The 24,924-nt window shown below is 48.0% G+C and overlaps 1 protein-coding gene across 2 annotated transcripts in view; it reads left to right on the forward strand.

The window, feature by feature from the left end:
* Nucleotides 1-4,400: 4,400 nt before the first annotated feature.
* COL6A2 (collagen type VI alpha 2 chain) overlaps nt 4,401-24,924 on the forward strand; it is a 28,464-nt gene continuing 7,940 nt past the window's right edge. For both annotated transcript variants that reach the window (XM_082763426.1, XM_082763427.1), the window contains exons 1-27: nt 4,401-4,593; nt 9,172-9,294; nt 10,202-10,800; nt 11,382-11,402; nt 12,049-12,114; nt 12,661-12,714; nt 12,825-12,869; nt 13,354-13,380; nt 13,925-13,951; nt 14,050-14,094; nt 15,098-15,151; nt 15,515-15,577; nt 15,764-15,826; nt 16,119-16,208; nt 17,013-17,075; nt 17,492-17,554; nt 17,814-17,876; nt 18,271-18,333; nt 18,769-18,819; nt 19,276-19,311; nt 19,667-19,729; nt 20,044-20,106; nt 20,371-20,406; nt 20,673-20,718; nt 21,076-21,228; nt 21,492-21,944; nt 22,222-22,260. In XM_082763426.1, the coding sequence (XP_082619552.1) occupies nt 9,201-9,294; nt 10,202-10,800; nt 11,382-11,402; nt 12,049-12,114; nt 12,661-12,714; nt 12,825-12,869; nt 13,354-13,380; nt 13,925-13,951; nt 14,050-14,094; nt 15,098-15,151; nt 15,515-15,577; nt 15,764-15,826; nt 16,119-16,208; nt 17,013-17,075; nt 17,492-17,554; nt 17,814-17,876; nt 18,271-18,333; nt 18,769-18,819; nt 19,276-19,311; nt 19,667-19,729; nt 20,044-20,106; nt 20,371-20,406; nt 20,673-20,718; nt 21,076-21,228; nt 21,492-21,944; nt 22,222-22,260 (2,440 nt within the window). In that variant the 5' untranslated portion in view covers nt 4,401-4,593; nt 9,172-9,200. The remainder of the gene's footprint in view (nt 4,594-9,171; nt 9,295-10,201; nt 10,801-11,381; nt 11,403-12,048; nt 12,115-12,660; nt 12,715-12,824; nt 12,870-13,353; nt 13,381-13,924; nt 13,952-14,049; nt 14,095-15,097; nt 15,152-15,514; nt 15,578-15,763; nt 15,827-16,118; nt 16,209-17,012; nt 17,076-17,491; nt 17,555-17,813; nt 17,877-18,270; nt 18,334-18,768; nt 18,820-19,275; nt 19,312-19,666; nt 19,730-20,043; nt 20,107-20,370; nt 20,407-20,672; nt 20,719-21,075; nt 21,229-21,491; nt 21,945-22,221; nt 22,261-24,924) is intronic.

Consider the following 24,924-nt stretch of genomic DNA (forward strand, 5'->3'; position numbering starts at 1 on the left):
TAAGGTCCTCTGGAACTTGTGCAGTATAGGACCAGAGGAGGAACCAACACCTCCCATTCTGGCTGCTCCTTTTTGCACTGCCTTGTCCAAACAATGCAGAGTCTCTGGGATATCATCCTATGGGGATCTTGAGCTCTAATGGAAAAATACATGGTCATAGACCTGGGTCTGCACCTGGCAAGGCTTCAGTAATGCTGTAGGTTGGGAAATCCTCAAAGCTGTTTAAAACAAGTTCCTGGAAACTCCAAACAGTACTTCTTTATGTGCTAGTAAACAAAAAATTATGGGCACACAAATGCTGTGTATAAAAACTGGGTGTTAAGTAAATAAGAATTGCAATAGCATAGGGGACTTAAAAGATAACACCAGAATATTAAAATAGGAAAAAGTATGCAAAGCCTCAGATTGCACTTTTATGTTCATGATGACTTTCTAAACATCCTGGAGCAGTTGGTTTAATGGCTTAAATCCCAGGAAATGCTGATAGAACACAGAGTCAAATTAACGTTTGCTTTTCCTTTGAAAAGATTGTCCTTTATGTCTCATTTTACTGCAATTCAAGACCAGCAAGAAGAGTGGGGGCTGTTGCTCAGGTTTGTACCCTTTTTACAGATGCATGAGTGTGTTAGGTCATTGCTGACTGGGCCATGAAGCAGGCACAGCAGTGTCTGTAAATGCACGGGTGATGTTGTCAAAGGTGTCTGCTGCAGAAGAAGAGGATGAAGCTTTCCTTAGGAACCCGGAGGAATCCTTACAGACACAGGCCCAGGTACTCAAGACTGAATTTAACCACCTCATTATCTGCTGGGAGGGCAACGTGGCTGGGCATAACTCTTACAAGAGGTTTCTTCAATTGTTCAAAGGCAATTTGGGGTTGGAGGTTGTCAATGAACTGACTAGGGGAGATGCTCTTTTGGACCTGCTACTTGAACACACGTAAGAACTGGATGAGGATGTGAAGGCTGAAGGCAGCCTTGTCTGCAGGGTCTACAAGACTGTAGAACTTAAGATCGTGAGGGAAGAGAGCAAGGTAAACATCAGAATTACAACCCCAAGCCTCAGAAGAGCAAGGTTTTACCTGTTTGGGCTAGGCATACAAACACATTACCTGTACATGTACAAATTGATTTACGAAACAAGAATTTTCAGAGAATGGAAGCTATAAAAGGGTGTAAATTCCACTGTCTGGTTTCTAGTCAATGAAAATGCTGAGATTATCAACAGCATAATTAAAAATATTTGAAAACCAGTGTTCATTTTTTCACTAAGAACTTAAAAAATCTTGGACTCATCTTTGGTCTTCTTAACATATTTAGAAAACAAGACTCTTGGAGACCAATATATAACCTCAGAAACACATGAAGGGTAGATGGAGTTGCAGACAGTCAGGGCACAAAGGAACTACAGTAGTTATTTTTCCAGAGAGCCACACCAGTCACATGAATTTGTTTCAGATTTATGTGGTTTAAAACCAAAAGTCTGCATTTTACTGGGGGCTACAACTCAGATGTAAAAAAAAAAAAAAAAAAAATAGCAGCTATGCAGTTTAGAAAATAACAACTATACACATGTATCACATTTAAGCCTACAAGTGTGGGAGTGTGGCCATGGGGGTCGACAAGTCCCGTGGTTGGTGATACAAGGGGATGTAAATGAAAAAATAGCCATCTGTGTCTGACTGACTCCTTTGCTTCAAACTCTATGCAGTCACAGAGGAGAGCAGAAAATCGATCAGTTTTTTTCTTCTCTTTCTGGTCTTCATCTTCTCACATTTCCTGTCCCTCCATTTTAAATATGTTTGAATACTAAATGTCTGTTCAATATGCAGCATTCGCTGTGAGCAATAATAATAGTATCTATGTCAGATATATAGGGGACGAGCAACTAATCCACATCAATGCACATTCTGTGCAAAAAAAATATATATATATTTATATATAAATATACATATGTGTATATATATATGTTTCCATGAGATTTGCAATTCCACTGTAAAGAGAAAAAATAAATAAATAAATACTGAGACGCTATCTTGGATTAGGAACAGAAGCCACAGAAAAGTTAGAGATAGTGGATGAGGTTCTCCTGAGTGAAGGGGAGTGATTCTTCACCTGGACAGACCTCCATACAGAAGCAAGCACTATGTACAAAAAAGGATCACTGAGCATAGAAAAAAAAGTCTTTGCCCTTCTTTATTTTCCTTTCAAAAAAAGGAAGATTAAAGAAAAACAATGTTGATATTGTCTCAAAAAGTTAATGCTCCGTGTTCTTTTTCATCTAGTGCTTCCTACATTCTAATGACAATCAGAAGAACAAAAACTCAATGACAGAGAACTAGCTTGGGCATTTAATTCAGCTAGTTGTAAAAGAAGATTATAAAAAGCCCAACAAACACAGGAAAAAAAAAAAAAAAAAAAAGGAAAAAAAAAAAAAGAAAAAAGTGTTCCATTTTGAGGTTACTTTTTCTGAGTTTCTGTGTAAACAAGACATACTAAACCTTCATTGTTCTTGTATGTTAGAACACCATATCTTAATACATGTACTGACCAGATATGGCCAGCCATGCCATAGGTGTGAAGATAATATTCCTTAAAAAAAAATCAAAATGGATACCTAGGTAGGTGAGAAAGACACAAATTAGCCTTTTAGTTGAAAAGTATGTGATATGAGGTGGTTTTGTAAGATATACAAGAATACTCATGGGAACAAGGTAGTATATCATGTCAAGCTGCAGAAAAAGGTTTTGGCTTGACATTAAAAAGTTCATGAAGTGTACAAAGGAAGTCAACAACCAATAGGTCCTTTGGTCAAGGAACTACACACAAAAGTCAATGTCCACAAGTCAGTGAGGAAGAAGAGGGAGGTACAGAGGTCTGTGCCTGTGCCTGCCTCCTTTTTACATTTTTGGCATTCTTGCTGAAGAAAGAGCTTCTGCAGGGACAGATACACCTAGAAATAGACATATTTCTAGGATTTGAAGGATTAACTCTAAGTCTTAGGATTATTTCATGGATAAGAAGCAACATTGATTTGTACTTGCAGACACAACAGAGCTTGGACACAGCAGCAAAATGAGGAAAAGAAATGGCATGATACACAATGTGCACTGGATTACTGCAAGGTGAATGCGTTGCTTGGACACCTCCTGTGCTATTCAGTTAACCACTGTTAACAGCAGCTGGAACCCTGCTCTTCACTAAAGATGCTCAAAGGGGAAATTGGCCCTCCAATCTGGAGCTGCAGCAGGCTTCCTGGAATGGGATGGCCCATGAAATCCTTCTTTGGTGTTCCAAGGAATCTGTAAGAAATGTCTTTTTTTTCTCAGGTAAGCTTATTCTTCAGTGTCCCTTTGTTCCAGAATGATTCCAGAATGAATCCAATGATTGTGTCAAGGTGCTTTGAGACAAACAGGGAAAGTGGCATGCACAATTCTCACTTATGGCTGTGGTTCCTATAGGCATTGCTTGAGTCTTCCTGATGAAGATGCTGACACAGAAGATACTCCAGAAATGTACCTTTTTAAGCACAAGCAGCTACACAGAATCAGGTTTATTATTTTCAATTGACTGTTCAGATATTTTTCACAAACACAATCGAGTTTCCTGAGCAACTTGTTCCTGTGGATGAGGACTAGTGGGTTAGCAGCTTACTCTGAGAAGATCTCCTGAGACAAGTCTTTCCCTTCTGTCACTACATGGGAGTAGAGGTAAATGAGAGTTAGCTTTGGTTTCCCCATTGTGGGTTCACGTTGCTCAAAGTTTGAAGACAGAAAGTCATGGTTCAGAGGATAATGGCCACGTTCCTTGAAGTCCTTACTGTTCTCCCTGTTTTCGTTGGATATTTCCCCCATCTTTCATTTAGTAGAGCTAAAAAATTACTCGTGAAATTAAAAAAAAAAAAAAAAAAAAAAAAAAAAAGAATGAATAGAAAGAAGCAATACGCAGACATGGAGACTTGGATGTCTCTAAGTAAGTCTTGGCTATTTGCGAAGGGTAAGATGCAAGTTACTCTTTTTTGAAATGTTCTTGACTTATTTGTTCCACTCAGGACACGTTACTAGGATGGGAAGAGGAGGAGGAAGGGGAAAAAAAGAGGAACACTATTTGATGGTATAAGTATGTGGGGCAGCAATGCCAGCCATGAAAAGGGGACTCTCATCATGGAAAAATGAGACTCTTCCAGCTTGTTTTAAAAAATTCCTTCAGCTCCAAACACAAGCGGCCTCACCCCACCCCAGCAGCAGATTGGTGGAGGAGACTGTCCTGGGGTGTTGGTAGACCCACAGTGACTCTCCGTGGATATCTCCAGCTACTGCAAACGAGGGGCTGCCTGACACGGTTTAGAAGGCGGGGGAATATAGAGGGTAGTTTCCTGCCTGAGAGGGAATAGAGGAACTCGGCTGGAGGAGGCTCAGCTGCTCCCAGCTGCTCCTCTCTGCTCCCCTCACCATACACACCCCGGGCACCCAAAACCAGGGAGCAACCCCTCCCCTCCAGGGATGCAGAAGCCTTCTTGATACAAGCAGTTCCGCGGAGTCTTTTTGCTGACACTTCTGAGGCTTTTTGGAGAAATTTTGATGAACCCGTTTTCCAGGTAGGCAGGATTTTCCTCTCCTTTTATAGCGTTTGCATGGCTACTGACGGTTTTCCAGCTGCAAACCGGAGCTTCTGAAATCCAAGCCCATGCCCTTCTGGGTTCCACTGCAATTGCTGCTGCCCAGGGACTCTCCAACAAGCTACTAATTTTTCAGACACATTGTGTTTAGATAGTACCTGCTGTAAAACAATACTTATTTCCATGTGGCTTTCAACTTTTGGATATCTCGGGCACTTTTCCAATTCAGGAGTTTATTCAAGGTACAGGTCTTGTGAGCCACAGACTCTCAGCAGCCAGGGCCAGAGGTCTAGAAAATCGCTCTATGGGGACCTGTAGAACTGATTATTTTCCCTGGGACAATTTAGTTGAAATCATCAACTACAGCTGAGTGAAGTGACTGCAGTGGTAGCGGCTTGGTATTTTTCTGCAGCTGTGAAGCAGAGCAACTGATCTGCGATACGACTCCTCCTTGATTTTTGGATATTCGGCGATAAAGATACAGATTCCAGATTAGACTAGCCTGTGATCTGTGTCCCCCGGTTATGGTGGTTTTCATCAGCACAGGCTCCTCTCTGTTCCGAAGGAGAACGTTAGTTACTCCCAAGCTAGTTGGAGCATGCATGTGTTGTGCTTGCTTCGTTGGTCTGCTACCTAAGGGGATGTTGGTGGTTGTTGGGGTCTGTACAAGGACTGTAAATTGAGCTGTGTGCTCAGTTCTGGTTGCAAGAGCTGGAGCTCCAGCATTTCAGTCGTGGCTGCGGGTGCGGCTGCAATCACCAAGACGGTCCTGCAGAGGAGCCTGCTCTTACACCCGGGTGGAGACTGGCTCCTCCCAGCCTTCCTATGGTGCTGGCCTCCTGTCTGTGTGCTTTCTCCTGTATATGTCCCACTGTAATTGCAGTAGGAGAGCTGTAAAAGAGCTTAGACTACCTGCAGCTGTGGGGAAAGCTTCCAAATTGATGGCAGAGGAGACCCTAAAACTGTGGGACTCATTTGAGTGGACACTGTGACAAATGCGTTTATTCCAAATGAGACACATTTCTTTTGGTTTTATTTTACTTAGCGAACATCCGAGAGGAGCAAAATGCTGCCTGCACATTGCATGTATGGATAACACCACGGGCACTGCCCACTGATCATGGTCGTGAAAGAAACTGGGACTGAAGCAGAAGTTCAGTTTCAACCTAAATTCTGCATATGACATAATTAATACAATTCTTCCTTCCTTGAGAGAAAAACACTTTGTGTGTCCATAAACCAGCTCATTGCGGACAGACAGAGTTAGCTTAGAGTAGAGCAACAAAATTCATGTAAATATGGGGAAAATTTGCTCGGCTATAATAGGAGTTGTGGTTTTGAAGGAGAAATACACCATGCACCAAGAGGAACTTCAAAAATTTTAATGTGTAGAAGACAGGCCATGGATCTGCCAGACACATGAGATGGCCTTTATAGAGCATTAATATCTGATCAGTCTGATAATCTGCTGTGGGCATGCAACTAAGTGAAAAGTAATTTGCACACTCAAAAGTCATTGCAAGTCATTTGTTTGCCATAATGCTGCATTTGATTCAGTTACTCAGGGTCAGAAGAGGAACCCACGAGTAGAGGACTCAGGACCTCATGCGAGACCACAATTCTTGCAGGGCTTTATCTAAATAACTCCATATATTTTTGCAATGATCTTGGTAACAGCCACGTCTCCTGGAGCGTGAATGTGGGAGCAGCAAAGGCCTTGTTTGTTTCTGCTGAGCACCAGAGGTAACAGGTAGGAGCACAGCCCCTAATGCAGGGAGGATGGTGCAGCACAGCCTAATGCCCTCAAAATCTGCTCAGATGACCCCAAACCATTGCTTAAGATTCCCCGTGTTTTTCTTTCTCCTGGGGAAAGTGATGCATCACTTAACAATACAAATACTGTCAGAAGAAGATTTCAAGAGAAATCCTTGTAAGGACGTGCTCCTACAATGTCGTGGTCCTACTCTGGCAGAGAGAGAAAGGAAGTCAAGGAGGAAGAGCATGGCCAGAACCAAGTATTCAGGCATAAGGAGCTCCCAATTTGCATGATCTTTTTTTTTTTTTTTCAATGTTCAAAATTTTTCTTCAACGTCCAGAAAATGTGAAATCTGAGATTCCCGTCCAAGCATTTCACAACAGGAGGTGGGGCTTTGAGGAAAATGTCAAATATTACAGGATTTGCAGCAGAACCACCCTCATAGCACGCAGGACAGAATAAGAAGCATTCCCTACCCCAGTTCTAGAGACCCTTCAGATGGGGAGAGAGGCTGTAGCAGCCTTGCCCACATGCTCCCAGTCACTGGGATCACTGGGTGGGGAAGGATGGAGCATGCTGCAGCCCCTGTCCCCTGCTCACACACAGCAGCTGGCACTGCTGAGCTGTGCCTGGCCCTCATGTGGGCAAGGCAAGAAGGAGAGCCACAGGGGTAGCTGGAGGCACTGGAATGTTGGGCAGGGCAGCACATGCTGTGGGTGAAGGGCTGTGGTCCCTAAGAAGGAGCCTGCACGCGATGGAGCAGAATAAAGGAGACTGTGTGCTACAGGATGACAAAGGAGTGAAGTGTGCCTGGTGCTTTGAGCTACAGTTTTTCTGCCTCACATCTCTGTGTAGAGGCAAAGGCTACAGTGCTTCATGGATGCAGTCCAAAGTCCCAAGGGCTGTGGGCACAGGCAGGCCCGTGCCAGAGCTAGGCCTGGTTGTCCATGCAATTTAGCTGCACCCTCCAGCTACGTGGTCCTGCCTGCAGAGCAGCTCTTCTGCACGGAGCCTTTCTCACCCACGCACACATGGCAGGAGGAAGGGAGGTGGTTAAACCCAGGGTGCTGTGATCCGTGAGTCAGACACTTGGCCAAAGCCTCCAGTACTCCCAGCCTCTCCAAAAGCTGTCGTCTCCAGCTTCCTGAGCAGTCACTGAAGACTGGCTCTAAAATGGTGCTGTCTGAAGCCATATCATGTCTTCCAAGGGATCAGGACCTCCTGAAGCTCTGCTTTGTGGGGAATGAACAGGATGCAGAAGGCCTGTAGTAAACTTAGAGAGAGAAAGCTTGATCTTATTAAAATACCCCCTTAGCATTAAAGTATTTTATCGTTACAATACCTATTCTGTTCCATGCAGCACAATGAAAACCAAGCTACGCTGACCTAAATGTGGACTTTATGAGGCCACAGCTGGGTCTCTTTGGAAACAGCTTTGTAACCTCTCTTGAGGGAAAGGAGAAGGACACATGGCCAAAATTATTGACAGAGACATTTAGGTGCTAAGCTGGAGGCACATGAGAGGTCCCTTACCATCAGAGGGTTTTTCTTATCTATGTCTGTGAAGCACCTCAAGTTGGTACTCCTTGAAGCTATAAGGTACTCCTTATATCTGTGCTTCTTGTCCCCTCTCCAGGAGCTCTCCAAAGAGCATGGAAGTGTCTTCTTCCCCAGTCTAAAATCCAGCCTCAGCAATGGCTCTTGCAGGCTTGTTAGCATAAGCCTTAGCACGAGCCTTAGCAAGGAGGAAGGCTGTCTGTATTGTAAGGATACTGGTGGCACTGATAGTAACTAGTCTTTCCAGTATAAACAAGATTGCGGAATCATATGATTCTGTAAACTAGGATGGAGTGTGTCCAACCAGAGAATAACTGCTGACTAGCCACATGGAGAGAGCTAAGGAACTGCCAAGGATGCTGAGCTAACTGTAGTCATCAGGTAATGCTGTTTTCCCTGCAACTAAGTCAGCAGCAAAGCAAAAAAAAACAGAAAAGTAGGTGTCTGGTCTGTGTACTGTGAAGCTGACATGCTAATCAGTACAATTGTCCTCTAGACATAAAGCTGAGCATTGACTGTTCCACCATGTTCCTTACTGTCGATTACTGTCACTTGTATTTTCTCTGTGAATGTCATTTCAAACCCGTGGGTCCTCTGAACACCTATATACATTCCCAAGAACTTTTCAGACTAGATCTCCAACTTTGCTGCTGCTTAGGTTATTGTAACCCTACAAAAAACATATTCCCATGTGCAGTTGGACTTCAGAGGCCCAGCAATGTGTTGAATGCTGAAGCTGTGTTTTCCTTCTAATGCTTCTTTATTCACTCCTTTGTCCATGGGTTCAAAGAGAGGGATTTTGTACCCTTTTGGTATACTCAGGCATCACCACACTCACATGACAAGTTGGAAATGGAAAGGACCTGCTGCGTGCCTTCACTTGTGGTCTGGCTGAATAGATGAAGAAAGTGTGGATGGTTACACCCACAGGGTGACAGGATAGGAACTATGAAATCAGAAGATCCCAACACAGTCAGCAGTTCCACCACCTGATCTTTTCCCTTAGACAGAGAAGGCCAAGCATTTCTAAATCATTTGCACTGTTTGCACCAGCAAATATTTGAATTGCTTAGCTTTCAAGTCCGTATAAATATCTATAGTAACGGGCCCAGTGATGCATTACGGTGATGGAGAGGTCATATTTTTCACACAGAGTTAACAGTAAGCATTGTCTGGCTTTATGTCTTTCTGTCAGAGCTAGGAGTTGGTGTATTGTCTTTAACATGTAACTTGTTTTCCTGCAGGCATCTAAACGCCCAGAGGAACTGCTGAGATGTTCCGACAAGCGTTTTTTTCCACTCTTCTTTGTTTGGCTCTAGTTTCTCTCCATGCTCAGTTGGAAGAGGAGCCTGTTGCCTCCTGTACAGGTATTAACTGAATAATTTGGGTGTCCATCTCCTTTGTAGGCAGCAATCTTAAAGCAACAGCCATGCTCAGCTGTAGAGCCTTCTCACAAGGAACTTACAATGGCACATTATACTTCTCCTGCCCCTTTTGCACACCTGGGCAGCACCCTGGAACAGTCATCTGTCTTTCTGTAGGGAACCCTGTCCTGCACTGAAACTCCCATTTCTTATCTTGAGTGCAGTGCAGAAGTAGAAGAGCTGAGCTCTGCCAGTGGTGGCTGCTCCCAGCCAATGCAGTGCTAAATACCGATGAGTCTTCAGAACTCAGATACATCTCTAATGTCAGAAAACAGCCCATTTTGAATTTTGCAATTTCAGCACTTCCTAGCTGCAATGTGGAAGAGATGATTTAGGCATCCAGACAGACATTTACAAAAAAAAAAAAAAATGTTTTCAAGGTTGATTCAGTAAGGAGCAGATCTGAAGTCCTTGACATTGGAGTCTTCTGACCTGAACACAGATACTGGTAGCGGTAGATGGGGCTTGTGCTTTTTCCCGTATCTCACTTATATATCTCACTATAATCCTTTTGAAAATGTTTTTAAACCAGAGAGAGCAACAGCAACTTAGTGGGCAGGGCATTCATCTATTGTCCAGGAGAGCAAAAGTCATGTCCCTGCTCTTCTTAGTTCAAACCTGGCATTTAGTCCTCAGCATCCTCATTTCCTCCAGTCTAGTTAGAAATAACTCCTGATTAGAGTTGCAGCACCGTTGGAGGAAGCTGAACCTCATGCCCTGTGCTGATGTTTGCTCTCTTCACAACTCTATCTGCTCTAATCTCCTCGGTCCAGCTTTCCGGGGAATAATGAAGGGGGTTCCGCATTGCATAAACTGCTGTGACAAATTCTGAAAAATTGTCTCCATGCAGAAAAGACGGACTGCCCCATCAGTGTGTACTTCATCATTGACACCTCAGAGAGTATTGCTCTGCAGACTGTGCCAATCCAGAGCCTTGTGGAACAAATAAAGCAGTTCATCCCTCAGTTCATTGAAAAACTGGAGAATGAGGTCTACCAGAACCAAGTCTCCATCACTTGGATGTTTGGAGGACTTCATTACTCAGATGTGGTGGAAATTTACAGCCCTTTAACAAGAAGCAAAGACACATACCTCACCAAGCTGGCTGCTATTCAGTACCTTGGCCGGGGCACCTTCACAGACTGTGCTATCTCCAACATGACACAGCAGTTCCAGACCCAGACGGCCCGTGATGTGAAGTTTGCGGTGGTCATCACTGATGGCCACGTCACTGGCAGTCCCTGTGGGGGGATGAAGATGCAAGCTGAGAGGGCGCGTGACATGGGGATCAAGCTCTTCGTCGTGGCCCCCAGTGAGGATGTCTATGAGCATGGACTTCGGGAGATTGCCAGCCCACCGCATGACCTGTACCGCAGCAACTACAGCATCACACAGAAGAACGCCCTGACCATCGACGAGAACACTATTGAGAGGATAATCAAAGCGATGGTGAGGGACACTGACCTGTGCTGCCCCAAGAGCAGAATGTAATGGGGGATCCACCAGAGAGGGGTGACGAGTGGAGGTGTCGCTGGGGTGGGTCACCTCATGGTGAGGCTCTAGAGAGCTCCCCTACCTGGGAAAATCATTTTGCTCATCTTCCTTTTTTTATGTCCTTTCAACACGAAGGGGTCATGTATGTTTGAGCATGTATGTTTTCTCTGGCTAGATGCCTATCCAGGGCCCCTTGTTTTGTGTCTCTGCTCCCCTAGGCAGGATCCATCCAAGCCCTGGCTGCTGCTCAAGCCAGACCCATGCCCCACCTGGGGGCACATGGAGGAAGAGGCAGCACTGGGATTTGTGAGGCTCCCTGTGCCTCCTGCCCACTGCTGGAATGGTCCCTGGGGCCCCATTTGTGAGGCTCTATCAATGGGGGACTCTGCCTAGGCTATGTTTAAAGCTATAGGACTGTAATCACCTCCTTTCCCCTACCATCAACCATCACATGCATTGCCAAGAGTTTGATGCAGTTGTTCTCTCAGAGCTGACTGCCTTAACTGATTCTGTTTATCCTGTTTTCTCCTTTGCAGAAACATGAAGCCTATGCCGAGGTGAGTGAGCAGCATCTGCATTCCATTTCATAGTTTTAGTTGCCTTGCTTGCTAATGAAGACCAGCTTGTACCCCGAAGGAGCGGGCCTGATTTTGCATTGAGCTGCATGGAGCGGGGCTCTGCCCACTTGGGGACCGGTGTGGAGCGTGGGGACCCATCCCTTTACCCAGTAGTTGAAATGGCATGCTGAACTGTTCACCTTCTGCCTTCCCCTCACCTGTGATTTCCCTCATGGCAATGACTACAAGTCTATTGAAGAGACTCATTTCATTATGTTGTACTTGAAGGCATGTTTTATAGGTGTTCTGCAAGCTAGAGTTCCTGCCCAGCCATGTGGACAGGAGAGGAGTGTGCAGAGTGGTGCTCCTAAGAGCAAGCCCACAACCCCATGGCTGACACTTAGCAAGTCCTGTTCTTTGAGCTTGGACCCAGAGCCAAAGCCGTAATGAATGTGCTTGTGGCAACTTCTAACACATGGGCAGAATTTTTCAACGTGCTTTTTGCTGCCTCAGCTCTGACCCAGCTGGAGCCCGTGGTAGCTTTTACTGCTGCAGTCAGGGGGAGAGGCGTGGAGAGTGCATGCTCTGGGTGGCTGAGAACGTGCAACAGAAGGCTACACTTTGTGTTTAATTTGGTGTATTTCAGTGCTACAAGATGAGCTGCCTGGAGATCACAGGTCCTCCTGGTCCCAAGGGATTCCGAGGGCAGAAGGTAGGTTACTCTAACCCGTTAGAAGAATAATACCAGTGACCATTGCAGACACTGCAGAGCCCTTTAGATCTCACCTCAAGTGGGCACAGACAGGTCTCAGGCCTCAGATAGAGCTCCCACATAGGAAATAGTTGCCCAGCATCTGACTTGACCCTGGGAGACTGCAGGGCCGCGCTGAAAGGAGCATGCAGCCAGCACCAGGGTCTCCTCATGTCCATGCCAGGGCCAAGGGACCAATGCGTGCAAAGAGACATCCGAGCATCAGCCCTCAGGCAAGGACCTTCAGCACCTGAGAAGCTGTGCAGAGACAAGAAGAGCAAGGCAGAAATTGTTTCCAATTCTCCCACTGCCCACAGCAGAGCCCTCTTGTATGCAGGGTCTCACTCTACCCACACCCCAACAGAGCTCCAAGCTCTGTGGAGCCAGGCTGTGTTTTCCCACCCCCATGCAGCTGCCCCAAGGTCTGTAGGAACCTGATGCTACCAGAAGTTGACTTTTTTCCCCAGTCATCACCAAGTCCTGACCTGTGGTTTGTTTTTCCCTTAGGGTGCAAAGGGAAGCATGGGTGAACCAGGCTCCCCTGGTATGAAGGGACAGCAGGTGAGTTGTAAAACTACCCCTCCATCGCAGTAAGGAGCGCAGTCCTGGTGCCCGCTGGGGTTGCATCTGTGCCTTGCTTGAGGTAACACTTGGTGTCTTCTTTCCTTAAGGGTGACCCAGGTATTGAAGGTCCAATCGGATACCCTGGTCCCAAGGTAAGAATCATATAGCCAGAAGCTGAGCGGTTTGCATTCATTGTATTCTTGGTAAAGCAGGGGGTGACTCAGGCTAATTTCCCACTGCTCGGCATTGCTTCCCTTTATGTCACTCCCTGACATCCCTTCTCCTGGGGAAAGCAGAAAACACCCACCAGCCAGCCCGAGCTGTGCACTTGAATGCCGCTGTGGCCTCCTTTAAGGGGCTTTAAATCTGGCTGCTTTACTTCTGGCATTTGGTGTGACTCCAGGAATTATTGCTAGACTTTCCCCCTGGAGAGTATCAACAGCACTGGGATCCTTCTGCTGCCTGTCGGTAGGCACATGTCAGTCTGGGCTGGTGCAGAGAGCTCTGTTCCTCTCCTCCACCTGCTCGTTCCCACCCGAGATGCCCTGCGTGCCTACCGGCCCTGCTGCCTTTGCTTCAGCTCGTCGCAGGCACTAAACAAAGCATCTTCCCTCTTCCCTTTTTATCTTCCTCCAGGGTGTTCCAGGGCTGAAAGGAGAAAAGGTGAGAAAGAAGAGCCTGCATGGTATGTCTGGGCACTGGGGGGCACCTTTTTCTGCAAAGAGAGAGAGTTTAGCTGTGATGGGGGGAACAACAACCTCCGTTGTATGTAGCTGAAGAAATGGGGAGGGATTTCAGGCACTGCTCAGAGTCCTGTGACATGCTGATGCGAAATTGTCTTCTTGGGAAGTGGGGTAGCCTGCTTCCAGTGTGGAAGGAGCAACTGCACCCAGTGATTCCTCGCTCGGGCACAGGTTGATCCTGAGCTGGTGCAGACCTCTCTTCTCCCTGAGAGGCCAGGGGAATACAGCACTTGGCACAAGAAGAGGGTCTGGAGACTGAGGGGAGCAGCTCCCTGGAGAAAGGGGTCCTGGCTTCCACTTGTGGGAGGCCAGGGAGAGACGAGGAGGTTTCAGAGTCATTTGCAGAAAATGCTGCCTGAGAATCCACAGTCCTTGTGCACCTGAAGGAGGGAAGGAAGGCTTGTGGGAGCACAGGCTGGTGTGGTGAGCGAGCGTGGCTGACTCCTGTCCTCTTCTGTCCCTAGGGTGAGATTGGATCCGATGGACGGAGGGTAAGGGAGCACCTTTTCTAACTTGCACGTTGTTCCATCTACAAACCCTTGAGTGTGTCAACACATCCCTGATCCCTCTTTTCTCCCCCTGATCCTAGGGAGCAGCTGGCTTGGCAGGCAGGAACGGCACCGATGGACAGAAGGTAAGAGCATGGAGTGCACCCGGTAACACCACTGCTGTTTTATTTGTTTACGTCCCTTTGTCCCCACAGGTTGTTCCTTTCCTCTCACCCCCCACACTTGGTTTTTGGCTCCTTCCATACCAGTCTGACTGAGGTTTCTAAAAACTGATTTGCACGTTATTCTGCATGTCCTGTAGAAATATTTGAGCTAGCTGAAGATGCATTCATTCAGGTCACAGGAGTACTATCCCTTAGTCAGAAAGCTGTCTGCAGGAACTCGATATACATGTACATGTATAACACGGTGCCCTCCAGCTGCAGGATGATCTGGGTGTGGATAGCTCATCTTGAGTGTTAGTGACCCCTACAGGACATTTGCACAGAAATGTTTGCAGAAATTTGGTTTCTAAGGCAGTTCCTCAAAGAATATGAAATTTTCTCTCTGAGCTAATGTTTGTTCTTAATGTTAAAGCCCTAAAGCTGCATTCAAGTACCTCATAACAAAATCCCTGAAATCCTCTGTCCCTTCTCAGGTGAGTGCAGAGGGATATGACCTACCCCATATTTACATGCTATGCAAATGTACCAGAACAGGCTAGCCTAAATTTATACAGTTTCAGCTGGCTTTGCTCACAGGCCAGCACATTGGTCTTTCTCTGTACATTATCTTACATCCTCAACAAGTACATCTGTGAGATCATATCAGGTCTCCCCACTTCTAACACGCCTGCTGAAGCTGTAAAACAGAAGCTTAACACGTCTGCAGGAGGAGCCCAGGACAACACTCAAGACTTTCTAAAGCCCCCACACTTTTCTCCTTCTCCACTTATTTCTGCACACCACAGACAGCAACACTCCTACTTAAGGAATTAAGGAATACTCTTACTATTTATTCTGTAACTGATCTCAGGTATGGCCAGCTAGTGATGTTAAAAATTACTAACTGTTAACAGGAAAAAGCTGTGTTTTCCCTGCAGACACTTACAGCTTTTCTGTCTTTTTCTTTTGAATGCTATTTCTCCAGGGCAAGCTGGGTCGAATTGGACCACCAGGCTGCAAGGGAGACCGTGGTGACAAGGTAGGGATGCTTTGTTCTTTTGTTCAGCACATCAAGCGTGCAGCCCTAGCTCTAGCTGCACAGGCAGGAAGATATGACTAACAAGAGGTTACTGCCCCATTTTCCTACCTATTGCATGATGTGATCCCAGGTCTGGGATCCCCAGGCCTGCCTTTTTTGTGCCTCCTTTCCATGGGCAGGAAAGCTGGAATCTTTCCTCTCCATATACAGAGGAGCAGCTGCTCCCCTCATCAGCGCTAGCAGCAAGCAAAAACTGAGTTTCAGTCTCTAGAGAATGACTTTACCAGTGAGTTGGTTTGTTCTGCAGAGAAAATGCACATTGTTGCCACTGTATGTATGGTTCTTTGTCCCTTTTCTCCCTAGGGCCCTGATGGCTACCCAGGAGATGCAGGAGACCAAGGTGAAAGAGGAGATGAAGGCATAAAGGTACAAGTACTCTGAATGGCCAGCAGAGAGTATGGACAAAGACCACCAGTGGCAACAGCTACACACCACTGCCTGTATTTACTCTTAAATCCTTCAATACTCATGGAGTAGATGGGTTCTGACTGCCTGGCTTTTGGATCCCATCACTGGATGCAGGAGCCAATGACCATTGCTCTCTTGTTTCAGGGAGATCCTGGTCGGCCTGGCCGCAGTGGACCCCCAGGACCTCCAGGAGAAAAAGGGAGCCCGGTAGGTTCACACAGCACTCGTGTGTCTCCTGTGTCCTCCTAGGGACTGCTCCATGTGGCATGGAGCAAGAGAAGCAGCAGCTGCTGGTCATGGGACATCTGTGGCCCGAATACAAGTGCACCCGGATGATTCTGGAAACTAGCCACCAGCACTGGGAAAGCACAAGGAGTTAAAAGGATTTACCTTTCTAGCTGTGCATCTGTGCTCCTCTTCCCATCTTCCCAGGTAGAAAGGCTATAGTGTGCACCTTGACCGCTCTTCTGACAAATCCTATTTCTTTTTCTTCTTCCAGGGAATTCCAGGCAACCCTGGAGCTCAAGGACCTGCTGGAATCAAAGGAGGAAGAGGTGAACCAGGACCCCTAGGACCCAAAGGAGAGCCTGTAAGTGCCTGAATAGCTCCCTGGAAAGTGGGCATGCTGTGAAACCTGACCCAGGTTCATGAATGATTGCTGGACAAGTCATCCTCCTCAAAGAGGAACGGGAGTGAGAGAGTCATTGTGGTGGAGCTCAGCTGCCCACTCGAGCGGAACCACCACAGGAAAGGAAACAGAAACCTATTTCTATGATGTCTGAGCCATGAGGTTGAAAAACTACCTCATTTAGCCTGCCTGCCCTGCTTTCTGCATCCCAAAAGTCATGCAGATGCTGATGGCCTTGTCTGCCACTCCTGATAAACCCCAGTGTGAGGAGCTCATCCCAGTCTGCACATGGGGAAATAACCTCTGAGTTTGTCCTGGCAGTTGGCACCATGTGGTCTCTATCTGGCAAGGAGCTTAAACAGCATAACAGCACGGCTCCACCAGCACCACATGGCAGAGCCCAGAGGGTGTAGATCAGCTTGAGTCCTTGTGCAACATCCAGAGGGGGAAGCACAGCCAGATGAGCTGGAAGTAAAGCAGAGCATTTAATCTTGAGGGAATGAACCATGAGTGTTTGTGGTCACTGTGGTGACCACCCTTCTGGAAGAATAGTCTGTATGTGGCTTCCTAAAATCCAAAGGCAAGACTCCCCCAAGCAGTGCCATCATGGGCATCCCTGCTGCCCTGCTGCCAGGTACAGGCTGTTTAAGGGGGCAGGGAGATGTCTCTTGGGTCAGGAGGGAGAAGGCAGGGCAGCCAAGTGTCACTTCAGCTGGAGTCCATGTTGACATCCTGTTTATGTGACCTCTTTCTGTGTTTTCCAAGGGTCGACGTGGAGATCCAGGGACGAAGGGCAGCAAAGGCAGTCCAGGGACCAAGGGAGAAAGAGTGAGTAAAGCAACTGCCTAGACCATTGCAAATGAGCCCAATATGCACAGGACTGACACACATGATGGTCTACTGCCCAGACATGAATGCCCAAAGCTGGAGCTGGGAACTGAAGATGCCAGTGGGCTCTGCTCCTGCTGTGCCTGATGCCTGATCTCCCTTTAACGAGTTGTGACAATGACCCCCAAAAACAGCATATATGGCCTCCACTTCCAGGACTTGATCCAGAGATGAGTGGGGATGAAGGGCAGTAAAGCTGCCTAAGAGTCGTGTTTAGAGAGCACACTGCCCTGACACTGCTTCTTGAGCCAAGATCTGAGAACATTGTTATGCCTCCTCACTCCAGAGAGGACTGCCACACACATAGACAGAGCTGGAGACATGCCTGACAAGGAATATCTTTATCTTCCTCACAGGGAGATCCTGGTCTAGAGGGTCCTCGTGGCCTGCCCGGTGAGGTTGGAAGCAAAGGAGCAAGGGTAAGCACAGAGCAAGGGTTCACGATAGCCAGGAGGGAGGGAGAGTGCTGCTGCCAGCCAAGGCAGCTCGCCAGGCTTTGCTCCTCACACACATCCCTGGCAAAAGGAGCAAGATGGGCTGTGTGCAGTGAGAGCTGCAGATAGGAGGCCAGGACACTGCTGCCTCCAGAGGTGCCAAAGCCTGGTGCACCACTCAGAGGGGTCTGCTTGTACCTGCTCCTATGTATTCTCACCCCTTGCTTCTTGCTTTGCTTTGTAGGGAGACCAAGGACTGGCAGGACCTCGAGGCCCTTCAGGTGTTGTGGGAGAGCCAGGCAAGACGGTAAGTCATTCCAGGGCATCCGTGTGACCATGCCCTCCCTCTGCAGTGACAGCTGGCCCTGCCAACATAAGCTGGCTGCATTATCCCCTCTGAGGGATGCCTGCATGACCTGTCCTCGGGGAGGCTCTAAAACTGGCCCAGGGGCTCCCAGCTAGTCCTTAGTGGGGGCAAGGAGAAATTGCAGGACCCAGGAGCCCCTGCTTTCGGAGCTGAGCTGAGAAACACTTCAGGATCTTCCCATAACAACTGCACCGGAGAGGATCATACAGCTGGGGAAGATGGGGGGAGGTCACCTCACATCGCCTTAGCAGCCCATTTCCCCAGCGTGGTCCCTGGTGCAGGCAGGGAGCTGCAGGAAATGTCCTCACCCACTCTCCCCAACTCTGCCCTGCAGGGATCACGTGGGGACCCTGGAGACTTGGGTCCAAGAGGAGACGCTGGACCACCAGGACCAAAGGTAAAGTCCCTGAATGCAACTTGAGTATTTGAAGGAGAGTATCTTTGTGTGGTCTTCTTTTTTTTTTTTTTTTTTTTTTTTAAGACGGTTTCTGCTGCAGAAATTTGCTGACCTACATATGTGTCTCAGAAACAGGAAGGCTTGATCCTGAGCCTCCCTGTGGACAGTGACTTAGGTCTTGCTCCAACCAAAGCAGCTCTGATTGCATCCCTCACCCTCCACAGATTCAGGGTTGCTCCAGGGCATGTCATGGCCCCAGGACCCCATGCCCTCTGGACAGCCATTCCCATTGTTTCAGGAGCAAGAACAGAAGTGATGGCTCCTGGGGGTGTTTCTCCCCAGGGAGGGGATGAAAATGGCTCTGGTCTCACCAGCATTGCTAGGGTTTGTAACTCAAGTTTGAATTCTGACAGATCTTTCTCTATTTAACCAAAGGGTGACAGAGGCAGGCCTGGCTTTAGCTACCCTGGACCCAGAGGACCACAGGTATGTATGCTTTGTCCAGTGAAGACAGGCACACTGCAGCAGCATTGGAGGAAGCCTTTTTCAGTGGAGGATAACATCAGAATTGAGCAGCCTGGGCGAAGGGGGAAGGAGGAAGAAAACTGAGGGCCACAAGAAAGTGAAGTGAAGGGGGGTGAGGAAGCGGCATTTCAGTGCCAGTTCCAGCATCCCATCCTTGTCCCCAGTCCTGACCCCCGTGTTAGGGAGATCCTTCCTTTGCTCCACAGGGGTTGAACCTGGCCACAGATCCCTCAGCCTCTCATTGGGGGCACTGGGGACCCCAAGGTGACCACAGTGACATGGAGGTGGCTGTGCCCACCACCCCAACAACCACTCCTATGTTATGCCTACTGTTTAGCTTTGTGCCCCTCATCACAGACTTCAGGTGTAAATGTGAAGCCCATTCTTTCTGACCCATCCATTCCTCTTCCCTCACAGGGTGACAAGGGTGAGAAGGGTCAGCCAGGGCCCAAGGTGAGTGCGTTTGATTTCTTTTGTCCTGACCCAAATGCTGAGTAGTTGCCTCCCAGCCTGTGGGGTGAGTGGCTGAGGAGATGGTCTTCCTGCAGAACCTGCAGCTGCAGAGCCTGGGTGTATCGTCCAAGCTTGTCTCCTGTGGAAACAATGTGAAATATGTTTTGCAAAACTTCCTTATTCTTCAGTTAATGCCTGTATAAACATCATTTATTTGCTCTGTACAGAGCTGCTGGTTCAAAGGGTGCTCCTCTGGGCCAGGCAGGCCTGTGTTTATGATGGGTTCGCAGCAGTTGTGCTGCCTGAGTGCATCCATATGTGCTCTGATGCATCTGTTTTTCCCTTCTCCAAACAGGGAGGAAGGGGTGAGCTTGGACCAAAAGGAGCTCAAGGGACAAAAGGAGAGAAGGGGGAACCGGTAAGCAGACCTCTGTGTCACCAGTGCACACCTGCTTGTGCATGCCCTGGGTGTGTGAGATTAATGGATGCTTGAGACACGTGGCAAGGAGCCACGTCCTGTGTCAGTGCTGCATGCTGCCAGCATGCACGCTTTGCTCTCTCCTACATGACCAACGTAGCCACATGCTGGAGATATTCCCCTGGCTCCAAGCTCAGCAGTGGCAGGCTGGTGACCATAGCTAGCAGGGCTGTGCCCTGACGAGTGGCTCGGGAGGAGCCCCTATCACCAGCCTTGCCAAGAAAACACTCAACCCTTCTCCGTTTCTCTCCCAGGGTGATCCTGGCCCAGCAGGTGAACCTGGATCTCGAGGCCCAACTGGTGAAGCAGGCCCAGAGGTAAAGTACAGTGCCGTCATGCCTGAGCATCTGCTCCGGCACCCTTCTCCCTTCCCCTCTCCTCTCGCTCCCATGCAGCTCTAAAGCCCAGGGGGCCCCAGCAGCTCTCCCCCCAGTAGGACTTGCTGGAGGGGGTGTCTTCTGGCTCCAAGAGAGGCTTTCCTACCCTTCCTATGGCTGACCTCTGCACAAAGCCAAGTTTTTGATGGTGCTGATGTCTAGTTCCCAAAAACTGTGCCTGAAATCCTTGTGCTCTTCCTACAGGGGACCCCTGGCCCACCAGGAGATCCTGGCCTGACTGTAAGTAGGAAATCTCTGCACCCCCGGGTGCTCTTCCACGCTTAGCAGCCTCGGTTTTGCCACGTGCAGGCTGAGAACGAAGCAGGGCACCAAGTCCTGCTGCTGCTTGGTGTGGGAGCCACCTTGCAACGAGCAGAGACAGGGTTGACTGTGGCTTCCCACGGGGACAAGGAGAGAGGGGAGAGGGTGGCCAGGTGGGAAGGGAATGGGGAACCTTTCCCTTTGGGAGGGAGGGAGGCACTCACCCTGCACCCCTTTGCTGGCAGGATTGCGACGTGATGACCTATGTGCGAGAGACATGCGGGTGCTGTGGTGAGTGGACTGTTCCCTTTCTTCAGAGCTGAGAGCCGTTGTTGGGCAGGGGGACAACAATTCGATAGATGGTGAAAGGGGCTGGCTAGAAACACTGCCTTTTTGCCCTCAGAGGCATGCAGGGGAAGCTGGACTTATGTCCCAAAATAGGTTAAAAAGGTTTCTTTTGCTATGTCTTGACAGAAAGATGCATGTAAAATCCCTATGCTGTCAGCTGCAGGCAGCACCATAGATCCTGTGGATGGCTGGTTTGATATTAAATGTCTCCATCTTCTCACAGATGGTCTCTTCTGCCATAGCGGCTCATTTGCACCATTCCTGACCTTTGTGATTTCCTCCTTCTGTCCCTCTCCCCAGACTGTGAGAAGCGCTGTGGTGCCCTGGATATCATGTTCGTCATAGACAGCTCAGAGAGTATTGGTTACACCAACTTCACCCTGGAGAAAAATTTTGTTGTCAACGTGGTCAGTCGGCTGGGCTCTCTTGCCAAGGATCCTAAGTCGGAGACAGGTCTGGAGTGCATGTGTGTGTGGTGGGGAGTGGCAGAAGGGGGCCCCGGGATCAGGGTCTTGGATCACTCCAGCTTCCGTATTTACATATTTATCTGTAGCTGCCCTAGTCTGCATCTATATGCTCAGCATTTTCACAACAGCTTCTGCGCTTCTCTTTCCAGCTTTGTAGGCCAATTGAGCAGTTATTTGCTAATATGAAAGTTTGCTGACTTTCTCCACTCTTCATTTCAAAGCCAAGCAATGTTGACGCTTCATTGGCAGGTGCCCGTGTTGGAGTGGTGCAGTACAGTCATGAGGGGACTTTTGAAGCCATCAAGCTTGATGATGAGCGCATCAATTCACTGTCAAGCTTCAAGGAAGCAGTGAAGCGTCTGGAGTGGATTGCTGGAGGCACCTGGACACCTTCTGCCCTGCAGTTTGCCTACAACAAGCTCATCAAAGAAAGCCGTCGAGAGAAAGCCCAAGTGTTTGCTGTGGTGATCACAGATGGGCGCTATGACCCTCGTGATGATGACAAGAACCTAGGAGCTCTTTGTGGCAGGGACGTGCTCGTCAATACCATTGGCATTGGAGACATATTTGATCAGCCGGAACAGAGCGAGACCCTGGTCTCCATTGCCTGCAATGAACCCCAGCGAGTCCAGAAGATGAGGCTCTTCTCAGACCTGGTGGCAGAGGAATTCATTGACAAGATGGAGGACATGCTTTGCCCAGGTCAGTACCTGTCCTAGCACTTATGGGAACTGGAGTTTTCTAGCAATGGGATTTGCAGCCACTGTTTCCCAGCAGGTCCCAACTCACAAGTTGGGTCATTCATGGTGGGTGGACTGACCTTTATGCAGCCCTGAATAAACAGTCCTTCCTCAGATAAGAGTTGGCCTTTTGGGCCGTTGTCCTTTCCTCTTATGAGAAACCTACCACTCTGATTATGCAAGCAGTGAAGGGGGATGGTTGCACATCATTCAGTTTTCCTTGTTTCTTTTCCTTCCAGATCCCCAGATCGTCTGCCCTGAGCTGCCCTGTCAGACAGGTAAACATTACAAATAGCTTTGTGCCATCTGCACATAGTTGTAGGTCCAGGGGAGAGTGAACAAGGCTCAAGAGTGGGAGGGAATGTGGAAGGCTGTTCATTACCTTTGCACAGCAGGGAGTTTGGGAAATAGCATTATTTCACATCAGGAGAGGCTCTGGGTTTTCATCCCCTGGTCTTCCCTGTCCCTCTGAGTTCTCTTCACAGGTAGGTACTAGTGTATTGTGTTAGTATGTGAGCATTGCTCAGCTCTGATATTTCTCCGTGTCCAAATTCGTGGGAGCCACCAGGTTTTGACCTCCAAGCTCACCAATGAATTTCTCACTTGCTCCGTGTCTCTGTTACATACTACCCCTTTCTAAACTCTGCCATCCATGCAACCTTTGAAATCCAGAGTACAACTTGCAGCACAACTTGTGAATGATGAGGGCAGAACAGAGGGTAGGGAGAGTTTGGAAAACAACGCTATAGTGGACTGAAAGCTTTGGCTTCTCTAACACTGGCTGTATTTTAATTAACAATTAACTCAGGGTGTTGGATCAAAGGAAAAAGGCTGTAAGGATTGATCCTCTGGTATAAGAGATGGCTGCTGCTTGCTGCAGGTGGTTTTACTTGATCACATTTTGCTTATTAAAGGGCAGATCTGCAACTCCTAGAGATACTGTCTGAGTCTCCACACCTGTTTAAATACAGATGCACTCTTTGCAGATATACACAAAGCTTATAGGGGACAAAGTTTTGCCAGTTCTTGCAATTTTTTAAACTCTACTCTTGCCGTGAGCATGTTTTTCTGAAAGCCCACACTTCAACTCAGTATTACACAGAATTTCAACTTTAATTTTCGAAGAAGTCCCTCCATTACCATACAAAGCAAAGGGAAAAAGGATCGTCCCAGAACAATCAGAAGTCTGAAGACAGAAAAGCTGTGTTATTCCTCTCTAAAATCTCTGACTGCTATTCTCAATATTTGCACCTGGCCATGCAGAGAAAGCAGTGCTAAACCATGGTGCTGAGCCGTCCACACACACTCCTCTACAGTGTCTTCTGAGGAGCTTTGTCCTGTGGATCTGTGCAATGCAGGTGACTTCTCCATGCCACACTGGTGATTGCTCAGGTATCTTTGAAGGTTTTAGTCTTTGTAGCCTGCCTATTTGAGGAAAACTGTAGGAGAGACTGACCTGAGCAGCTGAGTTCATGTTCTCCTAGGCTTTGGCCATCAAAACCTTCCAACGCAAAGCAAATTTGGCTGTCCTTTCTTTGTAGCGCACTTGTGTGTCTCTGTTTCTGATGCAAAGTGAGAACACTACGCTGTACCTGCTGCCACTGAGGACCAGAACAGAAATGGTAGCTGGGGCTCAAGGAGGCATCTGAACATGTCCCCTCTTGGGGTAATGCTTCAAACCATGCCACAGGCAGGCCAGGACAAGCGCAGGCACTACAACTGGACCCTAGAGGACATGGGAGGTGGAATGATATGCCTGGGTAGGTGTGGACCTCTGAAAGTGCCACCACACCCTTATCTGGAAGGCAGAAGTTACTCTGATGTGCAAGGATCTGTGCTAGGCATGGTAGGCCAAGTTTTAAGTGATACACAGAGATTCAAGGGCCTTTGGGCAAAGCACCATCCGGCTGCTGCACTGGATGGTGCATAATGTGTTGTTGTCATGAACCCTTCTAGATGAAGGGTTTGCAATGATCTCATTTGCATAGTGGTAAGGAAAGGTGTTGGATGAATTATGGCATAAGGAGTGCAACAGAGCCTGGGGGTTCTCTGCCTCAGTGTTCAGCTTCCTCTTGTTTCCTGAGAACATTTTCAACAGTTGGTGCCAACTTAAATGCAAACCTTTGGAATGGAGATGCTGCCTTTTGCAGGACACGTGTGTGAGCTTCATGCATATCTGTTGGATGTGTCCAGCTGCACATGCATGAGACAGGTTCAGGTTGCAGGGGGCTGGGGAGCCATGCTCTACCCTGGTCTTGGGCTTTAGGCCTTAGGTTGTCAGAATTGCAGTCCTGGCACTTCAAAGAGCAAATCAATTGCTTCTGCCATGTACCCTAGCTCCAGCCTGTGTTTTGTCAGCAGGATATGGCAAGGATGAGCTATTACATGCACCCAGCTTCCTCTCCGCTGCCTTGCAGAGCTGGGCATGTCATCACTCTGAGTTCTCATCTGCAGGTGAAGGCATGCTGCCTCTCAGTGCTTTGACTAAGGAAATCCAGGTTTTCCTGTTTTCAAGGCAGACCCTTGTCTTCTTTTAACCTTCCATCAACTACTTTGGTGCTTACTAGATGCTGGAGTGTTTCTTGATCTGGGCTCGGTTAGGGTTAAATGCTGAGCAAATATGAACTGACCACTTGCTTTGATGGAAACCGCATGATGCTCTGTGAGGCTCTTTCTAACCCATGCAAAAGGGCTTTGAGCTTTGGGATTTTATTCAAATTTAAGTTGAGCACAGCCAAGTGGAGACTGAGGTTCTCGGGGTCCTGAAGAGTTTGGAAACCACACAGGAGCACTGTACACCGCAGGACAGTAACTCCAGCCAAAGCGTGGTGGGCTGAGTGCCAGGCAAGTTCACATAATGCTCTCTCTTGGAAGTCTTTCTGGCTCCCTGGCATGCATACAATTTGCATGTGACAGAGTTCAAAGCCACATGGTGGCTGGTA

This window comes from Aythya marila (genome assembly GCF_965140915.1).
Source record: "Aythya marila genome assembly, chromosome: 6".
Classification (NCBI taxonomy): Eukaryota; Metazoa; Chordata; class Aves; order Anseriformes; family Anatidae; genus Aythya; species Aythya marila.